General features: G+C 40.0%; 2 protein-coding genes across 2 annotated transcripts; one reads left to right on the top strand and one right to left on the bottom strand.

Moving 5' to 3' along the window:
• Window positions 1-8,426: 8,426 nt before the first annotated feature.
• selenoi (selenoprotein I) lies at window positions 8,427-19,505 on the bottom strand. Its single transcript, XM_026319440.2, has 10 exons — window positions 18,961-19,505; window positions 16,096-16,164; window positions 15,577-15,685; window positions 14,882-14,956; window positions 13,561-13,823; window positions 12,295-12,403; window positions 12,165-12,213; window positions 11,904-12,084; window positions 11,620-11,799; window positions 8,427-11,467 (listed from the first exon to the last, which is right to left on the bottom strand). Exons 1-10 carry the CDS (start codon window positions 19,015-19,017, stop codon window positions 11,360-11,362), a joined length of 1,200 nt encoding a protein of 399 aa, XP_026175225.1. The 5' UTR covers window positions 19,018-19,505; the 3' UTR covers window positions 8,427-11,359.
• On the top strand, window positions 19,495-20,596 carry ost4 (oligosaccharyltransferase complex subunit 4 (non-catalytic)). The gene is made up of 3 exons (XM_026319441.1): window positions 19,495-19,499; window positions 20,093-20,230; window positions 20,469-20,596. The coding sequence occupies exon 2, from the start codon at window positions 20,094-20,096 to the stop codon at window positions 20,205-20,207; it is 114 nt and encodes a 37-aa protein (XP_026175226.1). The 5' UTR covers window positions 19,495-19,499; window position 20,093; the 3' UTR covers window positions 20,208-20,230; window positions 20,469-20,596.
• Window positions 20,597-20,620: the final 24 nt, after the last annotated feature.

Below are 20,620 nucleotides of genomic sequence, written 5' to 3'. Positions count from 1 at the left end.
TACCTCTGTCTACTTAACAGTGATATGAACCACTAAACTCTGATACTGCATCAAACATACACACACATTCACAACGAACAATAGCAATACACCAAACAAGGATAGCTTGGTAAGAATCAAGTTAAGTAAAAAAATATATATTATATATATACATATAAATATATATCACCTGAAAAACAACTAAGGTAATTTTATCCTTGCAAACAAGGTATGGAAAATTGGTTAATAATTCATGTTGCACATATTTTTCCATACTTTACTAAGGCATATATTTCACCACATAGAGCATATACTTAATGGCACACTCTAATATAAGGGATTTTTATTATTTACTGCAGTAAAGCATTATTTTCAACAATCATTAGTTTTTTTTTTACCATAATACAGCATATTTTTAACACATACATATCATTTCCATGATATGCTATAGTGAGCTAATACTTTCATGACATAGTAGAGTGAGATATATACACTGCTCAAAAAACAAGGGGAACATTTATTGATGAAGGCTGTTTGATGCTACTGACTGACCCTCATGTTCCCCTGACCTAATTCCAGTTGAGCACCCATGGGACACTATGTCTCGGTGCGTCTGACGCCACCACAGATTGTCCAGGAACTCACTGATGCTCTGATCCAGGTCTGGGAGGAGATTTCCCAGGACACCCCTCCCCCCACTCATCAGGAACATGCCCAGACACTGTGGGGAGTGCATGCAGGCTTATGGGGGCTACATTCACCTCTGAGTCACATTAGGAGATGCTGTGATGAAACTGATACACCTTGGATGAGCCTGTGAGTTCAAATTCTCAGTAGGATTTTCAGTCTGATTATGAATACAGTCCTCCATGTGTTGATGATTTTCATTGATCCTCGTCCTGAGCAAATTATACAAAACGATTTGATGTGAGATTTGAGTCTTCCCTTAATATTTTTGCTCAGTTTAATATACTATAGGATAAAATTCATGACCTCCCATACTAAGGCTAATTTTTATGACATATTGTAATAAGATACAATTTTTGTTCACTTACTATACTGAGGCATAATTTTATATCATTTTATACTATGGCATCTTTTTTATTATTTTTGTAATTCCTGTTTTTCAAAACATTATTTAATAAGTCATAATTTTCATGACATACTATACCCCGACATAATTTACATACTGACATACGGTACCAAGACATTTTCATTCAGAAGATTAGACACAAAAGGGCACAACAGTCACAAAAATTAAAACTTCAAAATTTTAATTTTAATTTAAAAAGTAAAAGAATAGGCCTATTTTCTCCAGTACGCGTAAATTAATTCAAAAACGGGGTTTCCTCGTTTTTTGTATCTCAAAGTGAAAATAAGAAAACGAAGTCCCGAAGTCTCATAGGGTTGGAAAAACGCATCAACGTAATCGATTAGGCTACGTCGAAAATACGTCGATGCATGTATAATGCGTGGCAGCGTTTCCTTCCACCCCTAATTATGACAGCTTCCTCGCCACTGAGGAAGGAAACGGACACTTTATTCCACAGTTCTTTAATCAGGCCTCTGAATAGTGACCTGTAATCTGCAGGCTCTGTGAAAATCCCGTGGTTTAATTCTGAAAACGAAGAGACAGAACTGTAAGTAAAGTGAAGTCACATGGAGTTTTTACTGAGAGTAGCCTGGAGTAGCCTAATCTTTGCACTCTTTGTACTGATGGTAATATGGCAACACAGTCTCCAGCGCAGTGCGCAGGGTTTACGCAGGTTGTGCGCATATAGACATATGTCTATACAAATACAAAAGCAAACGGCCTGGATTTCCATGAACGTTACGTAGTAAGTCGTTGTAACCAGATAAATAATGAAGCAGAGCATTTCTGATTACTGTCGACACTGGCCAAGTAAATTAACCGCAATGAAATGAAAGTAAGTAAACGCAGCACTACCTGTGGCATCTAGTGGCCTTTCCTAAGCAGGCCTACACTACTCTCTGTTGTGGTGATTACTGCCAATGGGTAAATGTCAGAATTGAAAATGGTTATGTCATTAGAGTTCATGTTAAATGCACAGGCCTAATAATGAACTATTCAGATTTCAAGCATGGTGCCGTCAGTCAATAACTTAACAATTACGTGTGGATTATTAAGACTAGTGCATGTATCAGCTGCTTTAAAGGACCTGGTTTCATTGTAATGACCTGAAGGTTTCAGTCTGGACTCGTGGGAGCATGAAATCTGACTTGAACAAACAATCTTCCTTCACATGAACTCAGCTCTGCCTCACCCACTGTTCATTGCTAATGTGGCAGAAGTTGCATTCAAGTTTCAGCCTGTGGTGGCACAGATTGACATGCCCTGCTAGGTAAGATGCCTTGGAGACGGTCAGTCTGGGTCACTGGGAGTTAGTCACCTGTGTGTTTGTAAGGGTTTGTTTGCCTTATTAAAGACACTTACATGACTGGACTTGTCTGTTTGGCAGATGCTTCTGATACTTCAGGGTTGAGCTAGTTACTTATTAGAGCAGATGCTGTTTGAACAGGTTCTAAAATATCTTATCTTATTTCACCTTGCCACTGGCCTGAGACTGTAAATCCACATGGTCTTCAGTCCAGCTGAACATGGATGTGCATTCATACACCGTATATGTGGTGTTCTGGACAGACCAGACGATGATCTGAGTTTAACTTTATTCATTCACTCACATGTCTTTAGAAAAATGACTCTGCACTTGATTAGTCACCAAACCATGTTGATGTGAGCCAACCTGGTTGTCCCTGTGTTTTACACATGGTCGTGGGTGGCATTGGTCTGTGGTGCACAGCCCTTATCACTCACTGAGTTTGTCTGCATGACTTTATGTGTTTTTGTGAACTGATATAGGCTGTGTCAGGTGTGTGTTCAGATCATCCAAATGGGAGCTCATACAGAGAGAGCTTAGAGTTCACCTCTGGTTCCAACTGTGGTTAGTTTCACAAGTATTTAATCATAAACAACATGGGACAAACTGTAAATTGAACCTGGTGATAATGTCGGATGAAAAATTTAATGATCACCAAATGTTATAATTAATGCAAAGGGGGACATAAATGTCTGTACAAAATTCCATCACAGAGGATTCGTCATCTGGAAATCATGATGATTAACCAAAAGAGGATCAATTCACGGTGCCATCCATGCTGCTTGCATGGGATAGAGGAAAGAGGAGGATCAACAATAGACGTGTCACATGTGGATAGACAGGTAGCAGTGAACTGACAACCTCAGATGTCACTCAGAAAGCTGAAACCTTCACTGGTTTTGTGTGTGTGGGCACATTCTGAATGCATGGCTGTCTGTGCTGTTATTTTGATGTATAGTAGTTTAATCCTTCTGTTAATGACTGAGGAGAGATGTGTCCTTTGTGTTTGCTCTTTCGCAGAACAAATGCAGGATTAAGCCGATACAAGAGAGCCAGTGAGCTTTGCCATCAAATGTAATTAGTTAGGGACAGTATCATAATTTGACACTGATTTGGATCAGCTACTCATACCTGTGGTCACCTGGAGGCCACAGGGCTTACAGGTGCAGCAGTTATGGAACGAAATGGATGGTGTTACCCCATTAGCACTTCAATGGTCTTGGGTGTCTCTGAGAATAATCGCTGTGCCCGTGTTTGTGTGTGTGTGTGTGTGTGTGCGCGTGTGTGTGTCAGTCTGTGCAAGCCTGTGTTCTGGCGTGTCTGGTTTCTAATGATGGTCATCCATAATTGAGTGTCACCTCACAGGGGGGTGCCATCCACGGTGGTGCGGTGGTTAACTGGGCTCTGGCTACTCACCTCCACAGTGTGTGTGTGTGTGTGTGTGTGTGTGTGTGTGTGTGTGTGTGTGTGTGTGTGTGTGTGCGTGCGCGCGCGCGCGTGCACGCACGCAGGAGAGTCATGAGGGTCACCGGTGCACAAAACATCCAGTGTCGCAGGGTGGCAACCCGAACCAAGCACGGTTAATTGATGCCATCTCTGATTAACTGTCAGTTCAGGATCAACACCAGCTAATTCACTAAAAGACACTGTGTCACTTTAACCTCAGCATATGGGAGCTCAACCTTCACAGCAGGCTGATACTCAAAAAGAAGTAAGGTGATCGAAAACAGGGTCGTCTGTCGTGGTAGCGAAAGTTTTTCTGTCAGTCTCATCAGTGCTGTCAGATTTGGTGCTGGATAAGAATTGTGTGCATGTCTCGCAGTCATCGTTCCTGTTTAACTGGGCCTAAAGTGATCCTTTTATTAAAGCAGCGTATCATTGCTTGATGAGCGTCATATTTCTGGTTGAAGAAGATTCTGTCTTGATAAACCATCATCCTGAGCTGCTGCCAGCTGCTGAGACAGGCAGAGCTCAGCACTGACATGTTCACAACAGATGGCCTCCACTTTCACTTTGGATTTCTCTCTCTCCATTTGGCAGGGTTCATTCACTTCGTATCAGTACTCGCTTAAAGGTCTGCAGTATGATCCCCATGGGGGTTTGAAGAGTTTCTGCAGGCGCAGAGATAACAAACCCACACGCTCATTTTTTTTCCACCAGACAAACCTGCAGGCGAGGAGACGATCAATTACTAATGAAGTCTGTAACAGAGAGCAGAACCGCATGAGTCAGAGGTGTTAAGTTCAGCATGAATTCACACTGTGAAGAAGACTCATCAAAATGATAACTCTTCTGTGGGAAGAAATGTGTTCAAGTGATACTTTTATTGTCGTAGAGTTAGTGATTGCATGCTGTGGTTTATCTTGTGACCCTAAAATGCAGCATCCTTGGCCAGACCCTTTCTGTGGGTTGGAAAGTGACATTTTTTTACCTTTTTGGTTTGCTCTAAGAGCCAAAGTGTAGGACGTGATCCTCATCTGACATAGCAGCCTAATGTTCCAGGAATGTCTTGAAAAGAGAGGGAACCCTGGGTCAGCTTGACTCTGATGTGAGTTTAAGGTGTTTTTTGTAACAAGATGTGTTGGATATTTGATAACTGGTTTCCACTCTGAGGAAAAGTGTCGCAGGTGTACACAGATGAGTTTGTCTGATGGAGTTCAGGATTTGACTTTGTGAACCTATCTGTTTCCAGACCCCGCTGACCCTCCAGCTACCAATTACATTACTTCTGTCTGATTTAAAACAGCCATTGTTCCAAAAAACTCAAGTGAATCACTGTGAAAACTCCCGCAGCACTTTTCACACTGCACAGTTTACAGTGATAATGGAGGCATTTTGAAATACCGTATTTTCCAGACTATAAGTTGCATTTTTTTCTTACTCCTCTGGCTTGTAGTGAGACTAATATAGCGAAGCAACTTATGTGTGTATATTCACAGTCATTTTGTTGAGTAGTCACTAGCCTTAGATGGCACTCTTGACTTAAATATAGATAATATTTTGCCAATGAAAAAGAAAAAGCACTTATGTTCTTGCTAAACTACACTCCTAGTGTAACAGATGTGAAAATGCTGCCCAAAAGAAAGAGCTATACATGAGAAATGTGACTTATATATCAAAGCAACTTATGTATGTTTTATTTTTTTGTTGTTGTTTAACAAGGCTGTTTTTGCTTAAAGTGACAAATTCTCTGGTGCAACCTATAGTCCAGAAAATACGATCATTTTTTTTGCAACAATGGATCTTTGATGTCAAGAGATCAAAGCAGTTTCTGCCAGTTTTTTTGCTGTTGTAAATGGTCAGTGGAAGATTTGACCAGATTAACTAACTTACTTTTGCAACTGCAAACTGTAAAAGGGTTTTTAACATGCGCCACATGCTACACACGAGGAATGTGACTAAGATGCAGTGGCTCTCAATGTGCTTCGTTGTAAGTCAGCATTATATACACAAGTAAAAATATGGAGGGCAGGTTGGCACCAGTGATTCTTTCTGCAGCCCAAACTGTCTGTTAGACTCTGTTCCTGTTGTTTATGTTTGCTGAACCAAACCACACAGTGATGGATGAGCAGAGAACTGACTGGATGATTCCCCTGATGACAGACTGAGGCTATAGCTAAGAGATATTTTTGATGTCCAGATGGATTTCAGCTGCTTTGGGTCAAGACTAAAAAGTTAAGATTCCCTCTCAGTCTCCCAGAATCCTCTGGACCTGATACTTTTAAAGATGTTTTCCTCTGGTGCCAGGGATCTGGGAGGAGGCGCTGAGGGTCCAGGAGGAGGCGCCATGGGTCTGAGAGGAGGCAATAAATAGTTTTGTGGTATTGTCAGCAGCGAAAACTGAAGCCTTGTCAGAACTTAACATGTCAGTAAAAGTTTGGCTGCTTGGGCCTTGATGTTCCTCTCACCAGTTTAATGGTGTCACCATTTTATTGGCATGAAACATTTGAAGATGCTGAAAACAGAAAAATCAGCTCCTTATTTTTAATAGGTTTTCAAACAGAACATTCATTTCTTAATTTTTCATCGATCAAGGCAGATATTGTTGCACAGCACTGTGCTAAACCCCTGTACAGCTGTAACAGTCCAACGAAGCTTTTAGTCCTACAGTGTAAAGGTCTTGTGAAAATCTCTCTAGTGATATATATATATATATTTTTTTTTTCATCTGGTTTTGGTGTAATTTTGTCAGAAACGGCAGTTGTTCTGTCAGTTATCCCCTGCTAAAGTATGTGATTGGCTTTCTGTGTACACAGAGAGAAGTGTAGGGCGTCAAAATTAATTTGACCAAATAAATATGTTTATGTGTTTAGATGTGTTTTTAGAATGCTACTAGACACTTTGTCCATTTTGGGGTCTGCATGGACTTAGGCTTGAATAGAAAGCAGGTCAGTGTTAGTGTATTTTGCAGAGTATTCGTCCACCCTTGTTGCTTGAATTCAAACAAGGCAAGACTGTTTTTGAACGTTTGAACTTCATTAAGTGTCACTCATCCTCCATGCGGTCTTCTGAGTCTTAAATCCCATTCAGATGATCTGTATTATACCTCTCCTGGCAGTTTTTTCTTCTTGGCGTGAATCAGAACAAACTGAAAGGAAAATGTGTTTTTTACGGATAACCTGAACTGTTTTTTTTTTTTTTTTTGCGTTGTTATTTGATTACATTTACCAGACCATTTACCATTTGAAAAGGTACTTCATGTCTTTTGACATTAGTTGCATTTTCAAATGGAAAACAAATACTGTGCAATATACTTTTTTGTGAACTTTGATGTCGTCTTTGCCAAATATGACCTAAACTCATTTGATTGAGCTGGTGGTGCAGGGGTAGTGGCAGGTGCTTGGAGCCTGCTGGTTGGTGTTTCAAGTCCAGACTAAGGCAGAGCCAATAGTTAGAAAGTTAGAATTGGTGTAAATTATTATTATAATTTTTTTGCGCGGGGGGGGGGGGGGGGGGGTGAAAAGTACTTCTTCTGTCTTAGTTGGGGACCTTGGTCTTTTTAGTCTCTCCCTGAAGGCTCAGTCTGGTTTTGAACCACCAACTTCATGCATGAAAGACACGTCTTCCCATTTCATTACAATGTCCTTCACAGTGGTTGGCTTTACTTTGTTAATATGAATGCACAAGGAGGTATCAAATCAAATGCAAATGCAAATTTCACTTAACACGTAAAAAAAAAAAAAGTTTATACACATTTACATTTATTATAATTTACAAGTATGTCATATATTAATATATGTTGTACTTTTGCAGTACATATATTTATTTCAGTCTATTAAGTAAACTACACAGAGAATAGAAAAACATGTAGCACCAGTTACTGTTCTACAGCGCCATCTGCTGGAGGCTCCCTGTATTGCAGGTTAGTTTACAAATTTTTATCTATCAAACTCCATCACTTTAACTATGTGATATTTTACCTTTGTATGAAGTTTGATTTGTAAGAACACATTGTCTTGCCAAAAGTGAATAGTGTGGATAATTGAAAGTTGTTTCATTTCAGTATATATGATTTACAGCACTTTGCATTTACTTTAAAATTGGCTTTAAATTCAAATGAAATATACATTGACATACCTGCACATTTCTTTATAGCTGGGTAGCAGTAGCACAGTAAAATGCAGATCACAGAAATAAAAACCCTGTGAAAGGCTGCGCCATCTGGTTGCCAGCAATAGAAGATGATCACAAATATTTTCTGTAATATCAAATCTGTTGTTTCAGCAGAAGTAGTTGACATTGTCATTGTCATGTATAATAACAATGTATAATAATGTAAAATAAAGTATGTGCATACAGTAAAATAGGACAAAATGAGACCTTATGCTACTTAAAGGACAGTATTTGAGACTGCAAAGACTAGAGGCTATGCCCTGTATGTGGCTATGCCGGATGTTGTTTACAATACAGGAACATTATGCATTACCAAAGTCCTAAAGCTGCTTTCTGCTACTACCTAGTGGACTATTACAGTAGCTGCAGCTTAACTCACATTTTTAAAAACAGCTATAAAAGTTCGTGTTCCTTGCTCTAAAACAGTAACACAAGTTAAAGAAAATTCAGTTTTATTTGTTTATGGACAGTCCTTTCTTTCACAGGTTAAATACATTACAAGTAGTCACACCAAAGCCCTGGGGTTTTGCCAGAGCAGCTTTATACAACAATCTAGTCATAATTTAAACAAATTGGTTCATTGATCCAGGCGGGCGAAGTTAAATGGTTAAGAAAATTTTTCCTAGAAATGTGTGCATGAAGCTGAGGAGCAACACTACAAAAAATGCCCTGCAATGTAAGTGTAAAGATTTAAAGAGATTTGTTTATTAATTATCAGATTTCAGACTGATTTTTGTTTCTTTAAATGGCACTGTTGTTCTCATGCTGCTGACTGATGACTTTTCGATAAATATAAAATTCCATGTTGCATATTAGCATTGTTTGTAGTGTTTGGAGCCCAGTAGTAGACATCCTTAGACTCATGGCTGGTGCCCTCTTGAAATTACTACAGAGAAAAGCACAATCCAATCAGTAGGTAGAGCAGAGAACTACTTGCTGATCTAGGAACAACTTATACAGTTTTGATTTAACCTGGACTGCAAGATTTATAGCTGACAGGAAAAGATCCTCCCCCTGGTCAACTAGCTACCTTCACCATGTTTGGAGGAATTGGCCTTCCAGAAAACAATCCCATTTGCTGTTTAAAAAGTAAAATGAAGACATATGTATTTACACAGATATAGACCCATACATTAACAGTACACATACCCAGACAGTGAATACACCCACCAGACCAGAAAAACTGTTTCAGTGGCAAAATATCAATCACAATTGTCCAACAGTCTGCAGTCACAGATGCTGGGCTTCATTATGAACACATCAATGCTTATGATTGCAGAACAGCTTTCCCTGGTTGCAGTGCAGAGGTACTAAAAACCAACATTGGCTACTTTGCTGGGTATTACGGCAGGAGAGAGGATAGTACAACAGTAACACTACAGTTGTGCCTACATGCAGACTGTAGCTCATTAGCAGTTTATGTACAAACTGTCTGAATAAGTGGGAAAAAAAAACAACTAATAAGCAAAAGATCTATGTATATTTTAACCCAAGTGCATCTAATCTTTTGTACCTTTTAATAATTGAGTATGGTCACACTTTTATCAGCAGCAGTCTACTGTACAGTAAAAATTAGATCATTATTACTGTGACAGAATATTTACATTCAGTCACATCACTAGACTTGCCTTTCACAAGGCAAGTATAAGGCTTTCCCAACAGTTCATCTTCTGTTTGTTTTAACAGGTTTTCTTCATAACCATTCAGCCCCAGACATTAGACTAATGTTTTATGGCTGACTGGGCCATTTCACCTATTTTTGACAGGTGACAGTGAGGCATGACATGTAAACCAGAGGCCCAGCAGACTCTGCAGACATTTTTTCTGGTTTGGTCAAGAACCAGGCTATGAAAGACCTCATCACCTAGGTTTTGATCAGGACAAGCTAGAGCAGTGAATTTCTAATTTCTAACAACAGTTATTAGAGATCTGAACCAGGAAAATGTTCTTACAGGTAAACAAAACTGGGCACTTTTCAACAAAAGCATAACGGATTCAAAAGGCTAAAGTTACAGATAAACTTATTTCCTCTGAAGTACAACCATGCTATAAGAAGTGTTTATGTTCTAAGAGAGGAATAAAGAAAAAGAGTAAAGGCTTGAAGAAAATAACAGATTATCTCATCTTGTTTTACCCTGCAGTGAAAACCAACGTGATGAGAAGCCAGGTCCACTCTGCAGCCACTACTGAATATCCATCTTCACCATGGAAACACAGTGTGAATCACAGTAAAGTGACAAACAACAGAAAAAGTGTGATAAGCGTATCTGTGTGAGCAGTGTGACACCAGGCAAGGTGGCGGTGGTTGTGGCATCGTGTGCAACGGCCTGTTCCCTCAGAGTGAGTCCGCTCCAGTAACGGTTTTTGGGCACACTCTTCATTCAAGCGCTGCACAACTAAATCACACACCATTGCCATGGCAACAGACAAAAAGTAAAAAAATAAAATAAATGTAAAAAATAAAAAGTTAACAGAACGAACCAGCATGAAGACACGACACCTTAGGTGGTAGGGAGAGCTGGGAGGCCAGTGCTCAGACAGAGGTTAAAGGTGGAAGATCAGTGGAGTTCATAGGTAAGATCATAGGTATCCCTGGTCAATTCATGCCCTGGACAGTCAATATTCAACTCTGTTTTCTAATGACAGCTGCCATTACAGAGCTGAATGTGGAATTCATTTAGGGGAAATGTACACAATATTTTACAGGAGTAGTTTTTTTAAAGATTTATCTCAGTTTTACACTAAAAAGCCTCAAACCGCTTAACACATACAGTGCGTATTACCCACTACCCATTAAACATATATCACACAGACTTCCAACTCAGAGTCCTCTGATAATAAAAAGGTGACTGAACCTTTAAACTGTGGACACAGCTGTGGAAGTGTGAGCCAGATGTGACCAGAGTTCAGAGGTTTGGTCAAGTTTGAAACAACACTAATTGAGGCATTCCTGTTAATATAATACAATTGAAATTGTGTTTCCCGAAGGCATATTATACATTCATAATACTATGACAGTGCAGCTGTTTGTGTATATATTAGTTACATGAAAGCAGAATGTGTGTGTTTGCATGGCTCCTCTGGGCTCCTGTCCTCATGACTGAAGCACATTTCCGTAGGAAACAATTGCACCTCATTGGCTCAACTAAGTTAGCCAATCACCAATAATGGAAGCCAGAGCCCCCCCCCTGGGCCCACCCCATCGCTGAGACTGGAGTTTTGTTGTCTGGGAATGTCTGTATGAGTGTGTGAGTGTGGGTGCGTGTGTGTGCGTCTTCCACTTGCAGTGTCCTCTTGGATGGAGGGGCAGAGATGCAGTTTCTGCAGTGATGAAAGTGACGTGTCAGTAAGTAGAGGAGGAGAGAAGCCTAAACCTCTGCCTCTTTCAAGCCGATTCGTTCCTCCTCCTGTCAGTCACTGTTAGGCTTCTTCAAGGAGAAGGCGAAGATTTTGAAGTGTTTGCTGAGTTGGTGTACCTACCCGTGGAAATAACATTATTCAGTTCATGTATATGAATATTGTGAAACAATGTGTGTCATTTACAGATTGGGATTTTGGAACAAGCATGAACACATAGTAGATAGATGCAAACCCATGAGGAAATTGCTTTTAAAGGAAATTATCTTACCACTGATACACCGTAGTGTATGTGCGCTAGCATGACAGCAGCTGTCCACAGATGCAGCAGCAGAGTCTCATTGGTGACCACCTTGGTAACTGCCAACAACACCACCACTGACATGGGCAGCAACAGCCAGCTCAGCGCCTGACAACGTGTGTTACTCATCTGACACACAATCAGCTTACACTGCAAGATAAATACAGACAAAAACACATGAATACAAAAAAGTGTGTTTTGTGTGCTTATGAAAAGCACAAAAAAGGGGTGTGTCTGTTTGTGCAGACACTCACCGTGACATTTGCAAATGCTGTCCCAACCATGAGGTAGAAGATTCTGGGCTGCAGATCCAGGATGTTGGACGGCGAATACACCACCCAAATGGTGGACAAGATAAAGAGGAGGACGGGTGAGAGGAAGGGCAGAAAAGCTTCATATAGACTGCTGTGCTTCAAAGTGTCACTGCGGTAAGCCCTGCAAAATCCCAGGTTCAAAGCACTCCATTAAATAATGATACTACAAAATAACAAAATGCCAATAACAGCTGTACTTACTTCAGAACATTGTAAAGGCTCATGGGTAAGGTCACAGCGAAGGAACAGGCTAAAAATGAATACACATTTATTATTGTATCTGTTTTAGCACAGTACATAAATATTTTCAGACTGACCAATCGTAGCTCACCGATGATCATAAAGGTGAAAAGGTCTCTGTAGAGGAAGTGCAACAGGACTGGCTGGTACCAGGTTTCCACACCGACCACAGCAGTGACCAAGTAGACAAGGGAGATGGTCTGGAAAGATAGGAGACCCAAGACAAGTATTAGAAGGCTGGTATGTCATGGTGGCAACTGACCAGTCACTAAACCACTTCTCCAAACAACCATTGTCCAGCCAGAGTTCATGATGTGCAACTATGCACAGCAGGGCAACCATCTTCACAGACATGATTGGATGATCATTTCTTTTTTTTTTACCCTCTTCAAAACAAAAATACACATATAAAGCACAAGACTACTCATTGTGTGAGCCAGTCCTGGATGCCACTACATTCAGCCCCTATCTTAATGGGCTATAGCTTCTACTCCTGCAACCCCCAATAAGCTCATTATCTGACATACAGTTACACTCATCAAAACACTAGTTAGTCCCCATTCTAAAAACACATTTTTAACACATTAAGGTTCAATTTAAACATGCTGGTTGAAAATATAAACAAAACATAAATGTTACATTTGTCTTACTTTAACTTGCACCATCAGAATTTTCACAAATGGAACTAGCATCAGCTTCATTAGCAGACTAGTTCCAGAGAACATCTGATAAAGATAGCTGTTATTTCAGCCAACAAAAATCAATGGTTGTTGGCTAGAAATGAGACTGCTTTTGTCTCCATCTGTCTAATCAGGTTGAGCCACTGCTCATATATCTATCCATCCATCCATATCCATATCCATACATCATCTATACCTGCTTATTCCTTAACCAGGGTCACAGGGATCTGCTGGAGCCTATCCCAGCTCTCTTTGGGTGAAAGGCAGGGGTACAACCTGGACAGGTCACCAGTCCATCACAGGGCCACATAGAGACACAAAAAGACAAACAACCTCACACACTCACTCCTAGGGGGAATTTAGAGTCACCAATCAACCTGACATACATGTTTTTGGACTGTGGGAGGAAACCAGAGTACCTGGAGAAAACCCACACAAGCACAGGGAGAACATGCAAACTCCAGACAGAAAGGCCAGGTAGCGAATCCGGGACCTTCTTGCTGTGAGGCAACAGTGCTAACCACTCACCCACCACTGCTTATCATTAAATCCAATATTGTTGCCATTGGAAAGTGCACATGGGCCTTGCAACAACAGAGATCTTAACAGCCATAAGAACAGTAACCTGGCCTCAGCAAGGCTAACACGGTACAGTAGCTTTATGTGTATGCCCTTACCACTTGGCTCATGTCGTATCCCCAGGGCAGAAACAGAATGCCAGTGTTATATTTCTCCCAGTGGGACAGGATGAAGGAGAACAGAACCATCCACAGGATGTAGTATAGTGTGACCACGCTCACTCCACTCTCCCCACGCCCAAATATGGAGTATACAGTGGCCACAAAGAGCATGCAGGCCCAGCTGTCCAGGCCGTGGTCGAAAAGCTCCCCTAGTGGTGTGGAGGAGTTGGTGCGTCGCGCCTGTTTTCCATCTACACCATCTATAGGAAAGAAAGATCATTACCTACAGTATAAGTGAATACTCAGAAAGATGCACATAGGTATAAAGATGGGTACAAAAACATGTTTTTTTTTTTTTTCTTTTTTTACATTTCTCACATCCACCCAAAGCTGCTGCCCACACTCACATAACTGTATAAAGTCTGTACAAAGCCACATTCCTACTACCCACCACTGAATTCACTGTCACAACTGGGCTACACTCACTTCATCCACACATGGAAGTATTCTACAAGCACATCATCATGGGAAACCCCATATGGAAAGTCATTTTGTATAAATGGTAGTACGTGTCTACACACGACCAACACGCAGAGAAAAAGAATTTGACAGTTAAATTTTTATTTGACTGTAGTTAGATTCACTGAGAGCCTGTGGCATATCTGGAGGAGTAAGGTTTAAAAGAGGCTTGTCAGTGTCACATGAATATATTGCACTTTAGTTAGTATATGTGTATAACATCCCATGGAAACAACAGCTCAGACTGCACCTATCGATTAGAGGCATTGCTCTGACACACTCTGGCACCCCTGCTCTAAAAACCACATGCTCAAACATTGAAGGTTCTTAATGTTACACCTGGTTGTGTAAATATGACCCTTTTAAAGTGACTGTGTAACATTTTCTACATCTCAGGGTGATTTTTATTCATATCAAACCTGTCATCCATTTCAGTATATTGACCAGAAAAGCTCCCTTCACAGAGTATTTTCAAGCATTTCTGTTGACTGGTCATGTGAAGACCTGTTGTTACTTATACCTATTCCTACCTAATACAAGAACTACAATTGACATCTCTCATTAACACCCTAATCAACATTTTAATAGCTGACAAGCAGTAGTTTCTCAATCGAGAAAAAAAAAAAGAACTAAACACAAATATATCTGCAACAAGGATTTTATGCACAGTATCCACTTCTGCTTAGGAATAGAGTTTAATGGCTCTATGTATGTTCTATAAGAATTCCCTCTGAGCCTCTCAAACAGTCAAAAAAAAAGAAGAAAAAAAAACATAAGGGTTACAGGGGTTAGGACTCACCAAGCGTATAGGCCAAGAAGTTGAAGATCCCTGCAGCAACCCAGACCCAACTAGGCACGTGTTCATGTTTTGCACCTGAGACACAAATAATGTAAATATACATCGTACCACACTGAGACACACTGGAAAACATGAAAGCCATGTTCCTGACAGAAGATAATGCTTACACTGGGGTAAAAACAGGAAAGGAGCATATTTAATGTGATCCTCTAACATTTAGCTCTTCTCATAAGGACTGATTCCTGACAGCAGATACTCACATGAGGTCACTGCCTAGCTTTCATATTAATTGCAGAGGTTACACTGTGAGTTTACTTTATTCATATATGGTTACTTATTTGTGCAAAAGAAAGACATGACAGAGCAAAATATTGGACCAGTTTTGTGTCAATCACAAACGTGTATTTGGGACCTGAATTTCCCTTTGGGATTGAATAAAGTTTATCTTATGTTATCTTATGTGTTCTTGCACATGTTGACTGTGGCAGTTCACTGTATATCTGTGGCATGGTTAGTCATTACCATCTGTCAACACAGGCAATCACGTTTCACTAAGTGATGGACTTTGCCTTTGACTAAATAAACTTAGATGTCATGACGTGGGGTGGATTCGGCAAAACAAATTGAAAAAAACATTCCATCCTGTCCAAGACAAACACAGCTGGGGAGAGAAATAAACAACACACAGGACCTACCAGAGGCGGTGAAGTCAAAGTCATAGAAGGCCAAAATAAGGAAGTTCAACACGAGGAACATAAAGCCTGTGAATGTAATGAGGTTTGGAGCCAACCACATTGGCAGAAACTGTTAAAGAGAAGAAAACACCCCAGTGAATAACAATTAACTGACATGTCAGCTCATCACAGAAAGGACACAGAGAAAATATACTGTAATTATTGTTGTGTATGAGGATATGAATTCTTTTAAATGAATGTCTGGTTGTAGTTGAGCAGATATGATGAAGTATATAAACTTCTTAATGTAGTATTTATAAAGGATGGTCCCTTACATAACACACACACATATATATATATATATATATATATATATATAGCCTGAGTCTGATGTGTTCTGACACAGAGAACAGAGATAAACAAGGTGGCGGTGTGTGAGGCTGTGTTGTTACTGTATCAGAGCAGATGGTTGGAAACCTCATTAATGATGTACCACGTGCAGATGCACAGACCCATAAGAGATGAATAGGTCTTTCTCACCTTCACTACAAAATTCCAGAAAGGGTGCATGATATAGACAGACAGGGGATTGGAGTCCACTGCACTGTACTGCAAAGAGACACAGTTTAATCAGGCAACAAGTGACTATCATGTATTAGAGTTCATCTACTTTAGTGCCATTTTCTTAATGTAATTTTTAAATTTCTTGTCATTGCAAGCAAACCAGGGCTTGCAAAAGCCCATATGTTCTCACATGTAAACATGTTTACCAGATCATGGTGGTAGTCTGTCATCATGCAGACCAAAACAACCTGAATCCAGTCTCTGTAACTTCATCCATGCATGACGAACATATGCAAATGCTACAGCATAATGAACCGTTACCAGAGTTCGTACAATCTAAGGCGTCTGTAAAGCTGCATTACGTGTGTTTTTTAATGCTAGACTTTCTAATTGAGACGAAATGCTTTCTCTGTGATGTCAGTGGATAGCCTTTTTCTGTAATAGATTTCGATTTTTAGGGTTTGATCTCATTCACACTCTTAATTCCCTTGAAAGAAAATTGGAATCTGTAGTTTTGGGTAACTACAAAAAGGTTGATTACTGATTTTTATCTGTTCTCACAAGAGCAGCATACTCTTAAATAAAACACCACAATGTGTGTTTACTATAGATATAGTGAAGCAGTTAATACTACAGCAGCAAACCAAGAACACAGACTAATGGTACTACTGAACACTCCTAATATGTACACAGGCTTCTGCTGGGTGAGCACAATTGCTTATCTAATACATTATTAAGATTTTAATTTTCAAAATAAATTTTCACAGATTACATGTCCATAACCCAAACACTTCAACTAGAATTTCCAATATGAATAAAGATAGTCATTATGTCGGGTTATGTGAAAAGAGTGTGTTCCTCAAATAAATAAAAATGTGATTGGCAAAACCATACACTGTAAACATAATTCAGAGCTTCATCATGTACAAACATGACCATCCAAATGAAAAGCAAATGCACACATTGACAGAATCCACAAGCTTCTTTCTCACTAATGGAGCAAGCGCCTGGCGACTGTGGAGAGGAAAATCTCCCTTTAACGGATGAATCCTCCAGCAGAACGCGGCTCAGTTTGGGCGACCGTCTGCCTTGAACAGTTAGGGTGAGAGGACAGAAAAGATTGGTGACTACATGAAAAAAAATCCTCACATGATAGGTGGAACCACCTTTCACTTTCACGTGCTTTCCACTTACACGCTTGTGTCTGTGCACAATGGTGCAACCTTTAAGAAAACAAACTGCATCAAAGCACAGCCACAATCCTTTGTTTTACTTTCATTAGTCATTCTCCGCTCTCCTCCAGCAGCCAGTGCTTGAAGCACAGCAGCCAGTACAGGGAGTGAGCCACTTTAAAGCAATTATTGGAAAAAAGCTTCTCATGATAAACAGCTCAAGGGAGCAGTTTCCTTTAGTAATCAAAGTAAGAGATGACACTGGAGAGTGAGAGAGACTGAGACACCTCTGAGTCATTTAGAGGCATAGAGCATAAAGAAAATTGAAAACAGAGCCAGTTATGCAATTGTAGTCCTTATTTTAAAAGAATTTGCACACCAACTTTGAACACACTGGAGAAAGGCTTACAACTATACACCACTTATATACTTGTTTGTCAAATTCAGGGGTACATTACAAATCATACTAATAAACCAATTTCTATATACCACAGGCCAAGTTAAATCATCTCTTATCAATACTGAATTGTCTGGAGAAATTCCTGAAATAGCAGCCACTCCTTATTTTCAGTCCTCTATAGCCCCCGGGTATTGCCATGATGCTCATCTTTACTGTGGTTCGCTCAACACTAATGGGATTGTCTTTTACACTAAAAACCACACACACACACAACTTTAAAGTCACTAGAAATCCTAGTAAAGTGATTTCACTTGCCGGTGTCCATCTCTTATCAGACTTATCTCTTATCAACCTTACTGCTTCAGGATGAGGGTTTGCCTTCTTAGCTTTTCATTTCTTCTGCTTCTTTGTTTAATAAGAGACATTAAACAATTAGTCATCTGTTCAAAAACGGGACAGTCGGGGGAGGGACCTGTCAAAACGTGTCTCTCTAAAGTATTATGTTTTATAGCCAAACCACAGTCGTTAGCTAGCTACTAGCACATATGCGCCAAAGTCAAGCGCAACAGGGTAAACAACCACACTTCCGGCCACCACTTTCAAATAAAGGACTTTTTAGCTGTCATTTCATGCTATCAGACTGACACTACACGAATATTTGCTGTAAATCACAAGACTTTAAATACCTGTCGTTATACTTATATGTCCAGGCTCAAGCATCTCATTATTAAACTGCTATTTAGCTGAAGTGACAGACAATAAATGATTAAACAATGCACACAAACTTTGAACACACTTACAACTATACACCACTTATATGCTTGTTTGTCAAATTCAGGGGTACACTACATATTATACTGATAAACCAATTTATATATACCACAGGCCAAGTTAAACCGTCTCTTATCAATACTGAATTGTCTGGAGAAATTCCTGAAATAGCAGCCACTCCTTATTAAGAGGAGTAAGAGTGCTTTTTTAAAACGTTATTTAGGACCACTCCGTCAACATTATAACTCCACACAAAATACCATCGACTTGATCGTGTAGTTATGAGAAGCCATCCACATAAGAGATGCTATAATGCTCCACTTCCGCGCTTTTATTTTTAGGAGAATCGTGTGCAACAGCCGCTATGACTCTGGCTAACACCGGCCACCTTCACACACTCTCCTGTGCCAGGGAAGCACCCTCCAAATCGTGACAGCTAGCTGTGAATCACACACTGTCGACTCAATGGTTAGCTAGCTGCTAGCATGCTAATCATACCTTGTATTTATCGAAGCCCGCAAGCTGCTCCTGAGTGACATATTCGTAAAGAGCCATGGTGGTACCCAGTGGCTCAGCGATGGGATATACAGATCTGGAAACTCAATTCCCCAGTGTTAGCTGCCGTGTCGAAGTACCATCTAGCTTAGCCACAGCCGTTCACACCGGGTGAGGTGGTATCGACCCGTTGGCGCCTCTGCTTCGGCGACAGACACAGCCAGCTGCAGCTCACTACTGCCACCTGTGGCTCGGGTGGTTGCGATAAAAGAATGAGAAAAGCGTCAGCAAACGGGGTAAAGTTGCCTCGACGCAGAGTATTTAATTTATTTTGGCGTTGCTTGACAGGCTGAATTCAGCCTCTATCGCTGGGTTTTATTTCTGTTAATTCATCACAACCTAAGTGAAACTGTTTATATGGCGCTTTTAAATGTGACGTGGCTTTCCTCTCCAACCGGAAGACAGCGGAGGATTTGCTGGTCTGTTCCTGAGCGGCTGAAGCATCGCTCGAGACGAGTTAAAAACCCAATTTAAAGGTTCATGTAAGTAGCAACATCATCTATATTACAACGAGATATGTTTAATTTGACACTTTCGTTCAGCAGTTACATGTAATGTTCGTTGTGTTGGTTAGTTTAGCCTGCGGCGGTTCCTCTAGTTAGCTAGCTAGGCTAACGTGAAACAGATTGGTGGACCACTTCAGATTACACAACAAATTGTGTTTAGTTATATTTATATTTAATGTAATAAAGAATATAGTTCATATTAGTGGGGTACATTTACCTCAAACTAAAATTACGTTCAAATGACTTGTAGAGATTTTAACTAGAGATAGGTAGCAGTTAGAATCTGCTTTATAATTAAGCAATAGTTTGTGTATAACTCTTGGAAATTACATATAAATTACTTACCTGCCTAACAAGACAAGTGTGCAGGTTGATAATGTCACACCACAACGAATGAATGAATAAATGTGACCAGGTCATAAAATGCCTGTTTGTTATGTGAAGAGTTTGGGAAACAAATATATCACACCAGTGAAAATGACTTAACGATGGCGAAACAACAAATATCCACATCGTGCATTTGTCTGACATACTTGAGCAGGCTCCTTACACTTGATGATTGTTTGCAGAATGGTGACAGACGTACAGCTGGCCATCTTTGCCAATATGCTTGGCGTGTCGTTGTTCTTGCTGGTTGTGTTATATCACTATGTCGCTGTCAATAATCCTAAGAAGCAGGAGTAGAGCCCCCCACTATGAATGAAGAGGTAAGTCCTCTTTGGTATCTTTTTGTGCTTACCAGGTTCAGCCTTTTTTTTTTTTTCTTTTTTTTTTAATTGTGCATTTCAACAAATTGGAGTTTTGATGCAATGCTACATTAGTGAATTTATTGAATTGTTCCCTCTGTGATTTAAGCCATACTGTTAGGTAAAAAACAACAAATGTAGTATTTTGTTTGTTTCTACAATTCAATTAAATTGATGCAAACTCTTTTTCTGGCCACAGGTGAGATGGGAATCAATGTCACCACCTTGGAAATGACATCTCCCTCATCCAGTCCTCTTTCCAAGACATGATTTTCTAAGATTGCACAGTAGTGTTTTTTTTTTTCTAATAAAAATGTCTGAATTCTATGTGCATTCATTCATTCAGAATCC

The sequence above is a fragment of the Mastacembelus armatus genome, chromosome 24 (genome assembly GCF_900324485.2).
Source record: "Mastacembelus armatus chromosome 24, fMasArm1.2, whole genome shotgun sequence".
Lineage (NCBI taxonomy): Eukaryota > Metazoa > Chordata > Actinopteri > Synbranchiformes > Mastacembelidae > Mastacembelus > Mastacembelus armatus.
Note: the sequence above shows the minus strand (reverse complement) of the source record. Positions and strands in the feature narration are given on the sequence as shown.

Bases quoted from the DNA above. Each gene is read 5' to 3' on its own strand.
- ost4 (XM_026319441.1), top strand. From the start codon at position 20,094: ATGGTGACAGACGTACAGCTGGCCATCTTTGCCAATATGCTTGGCGTG.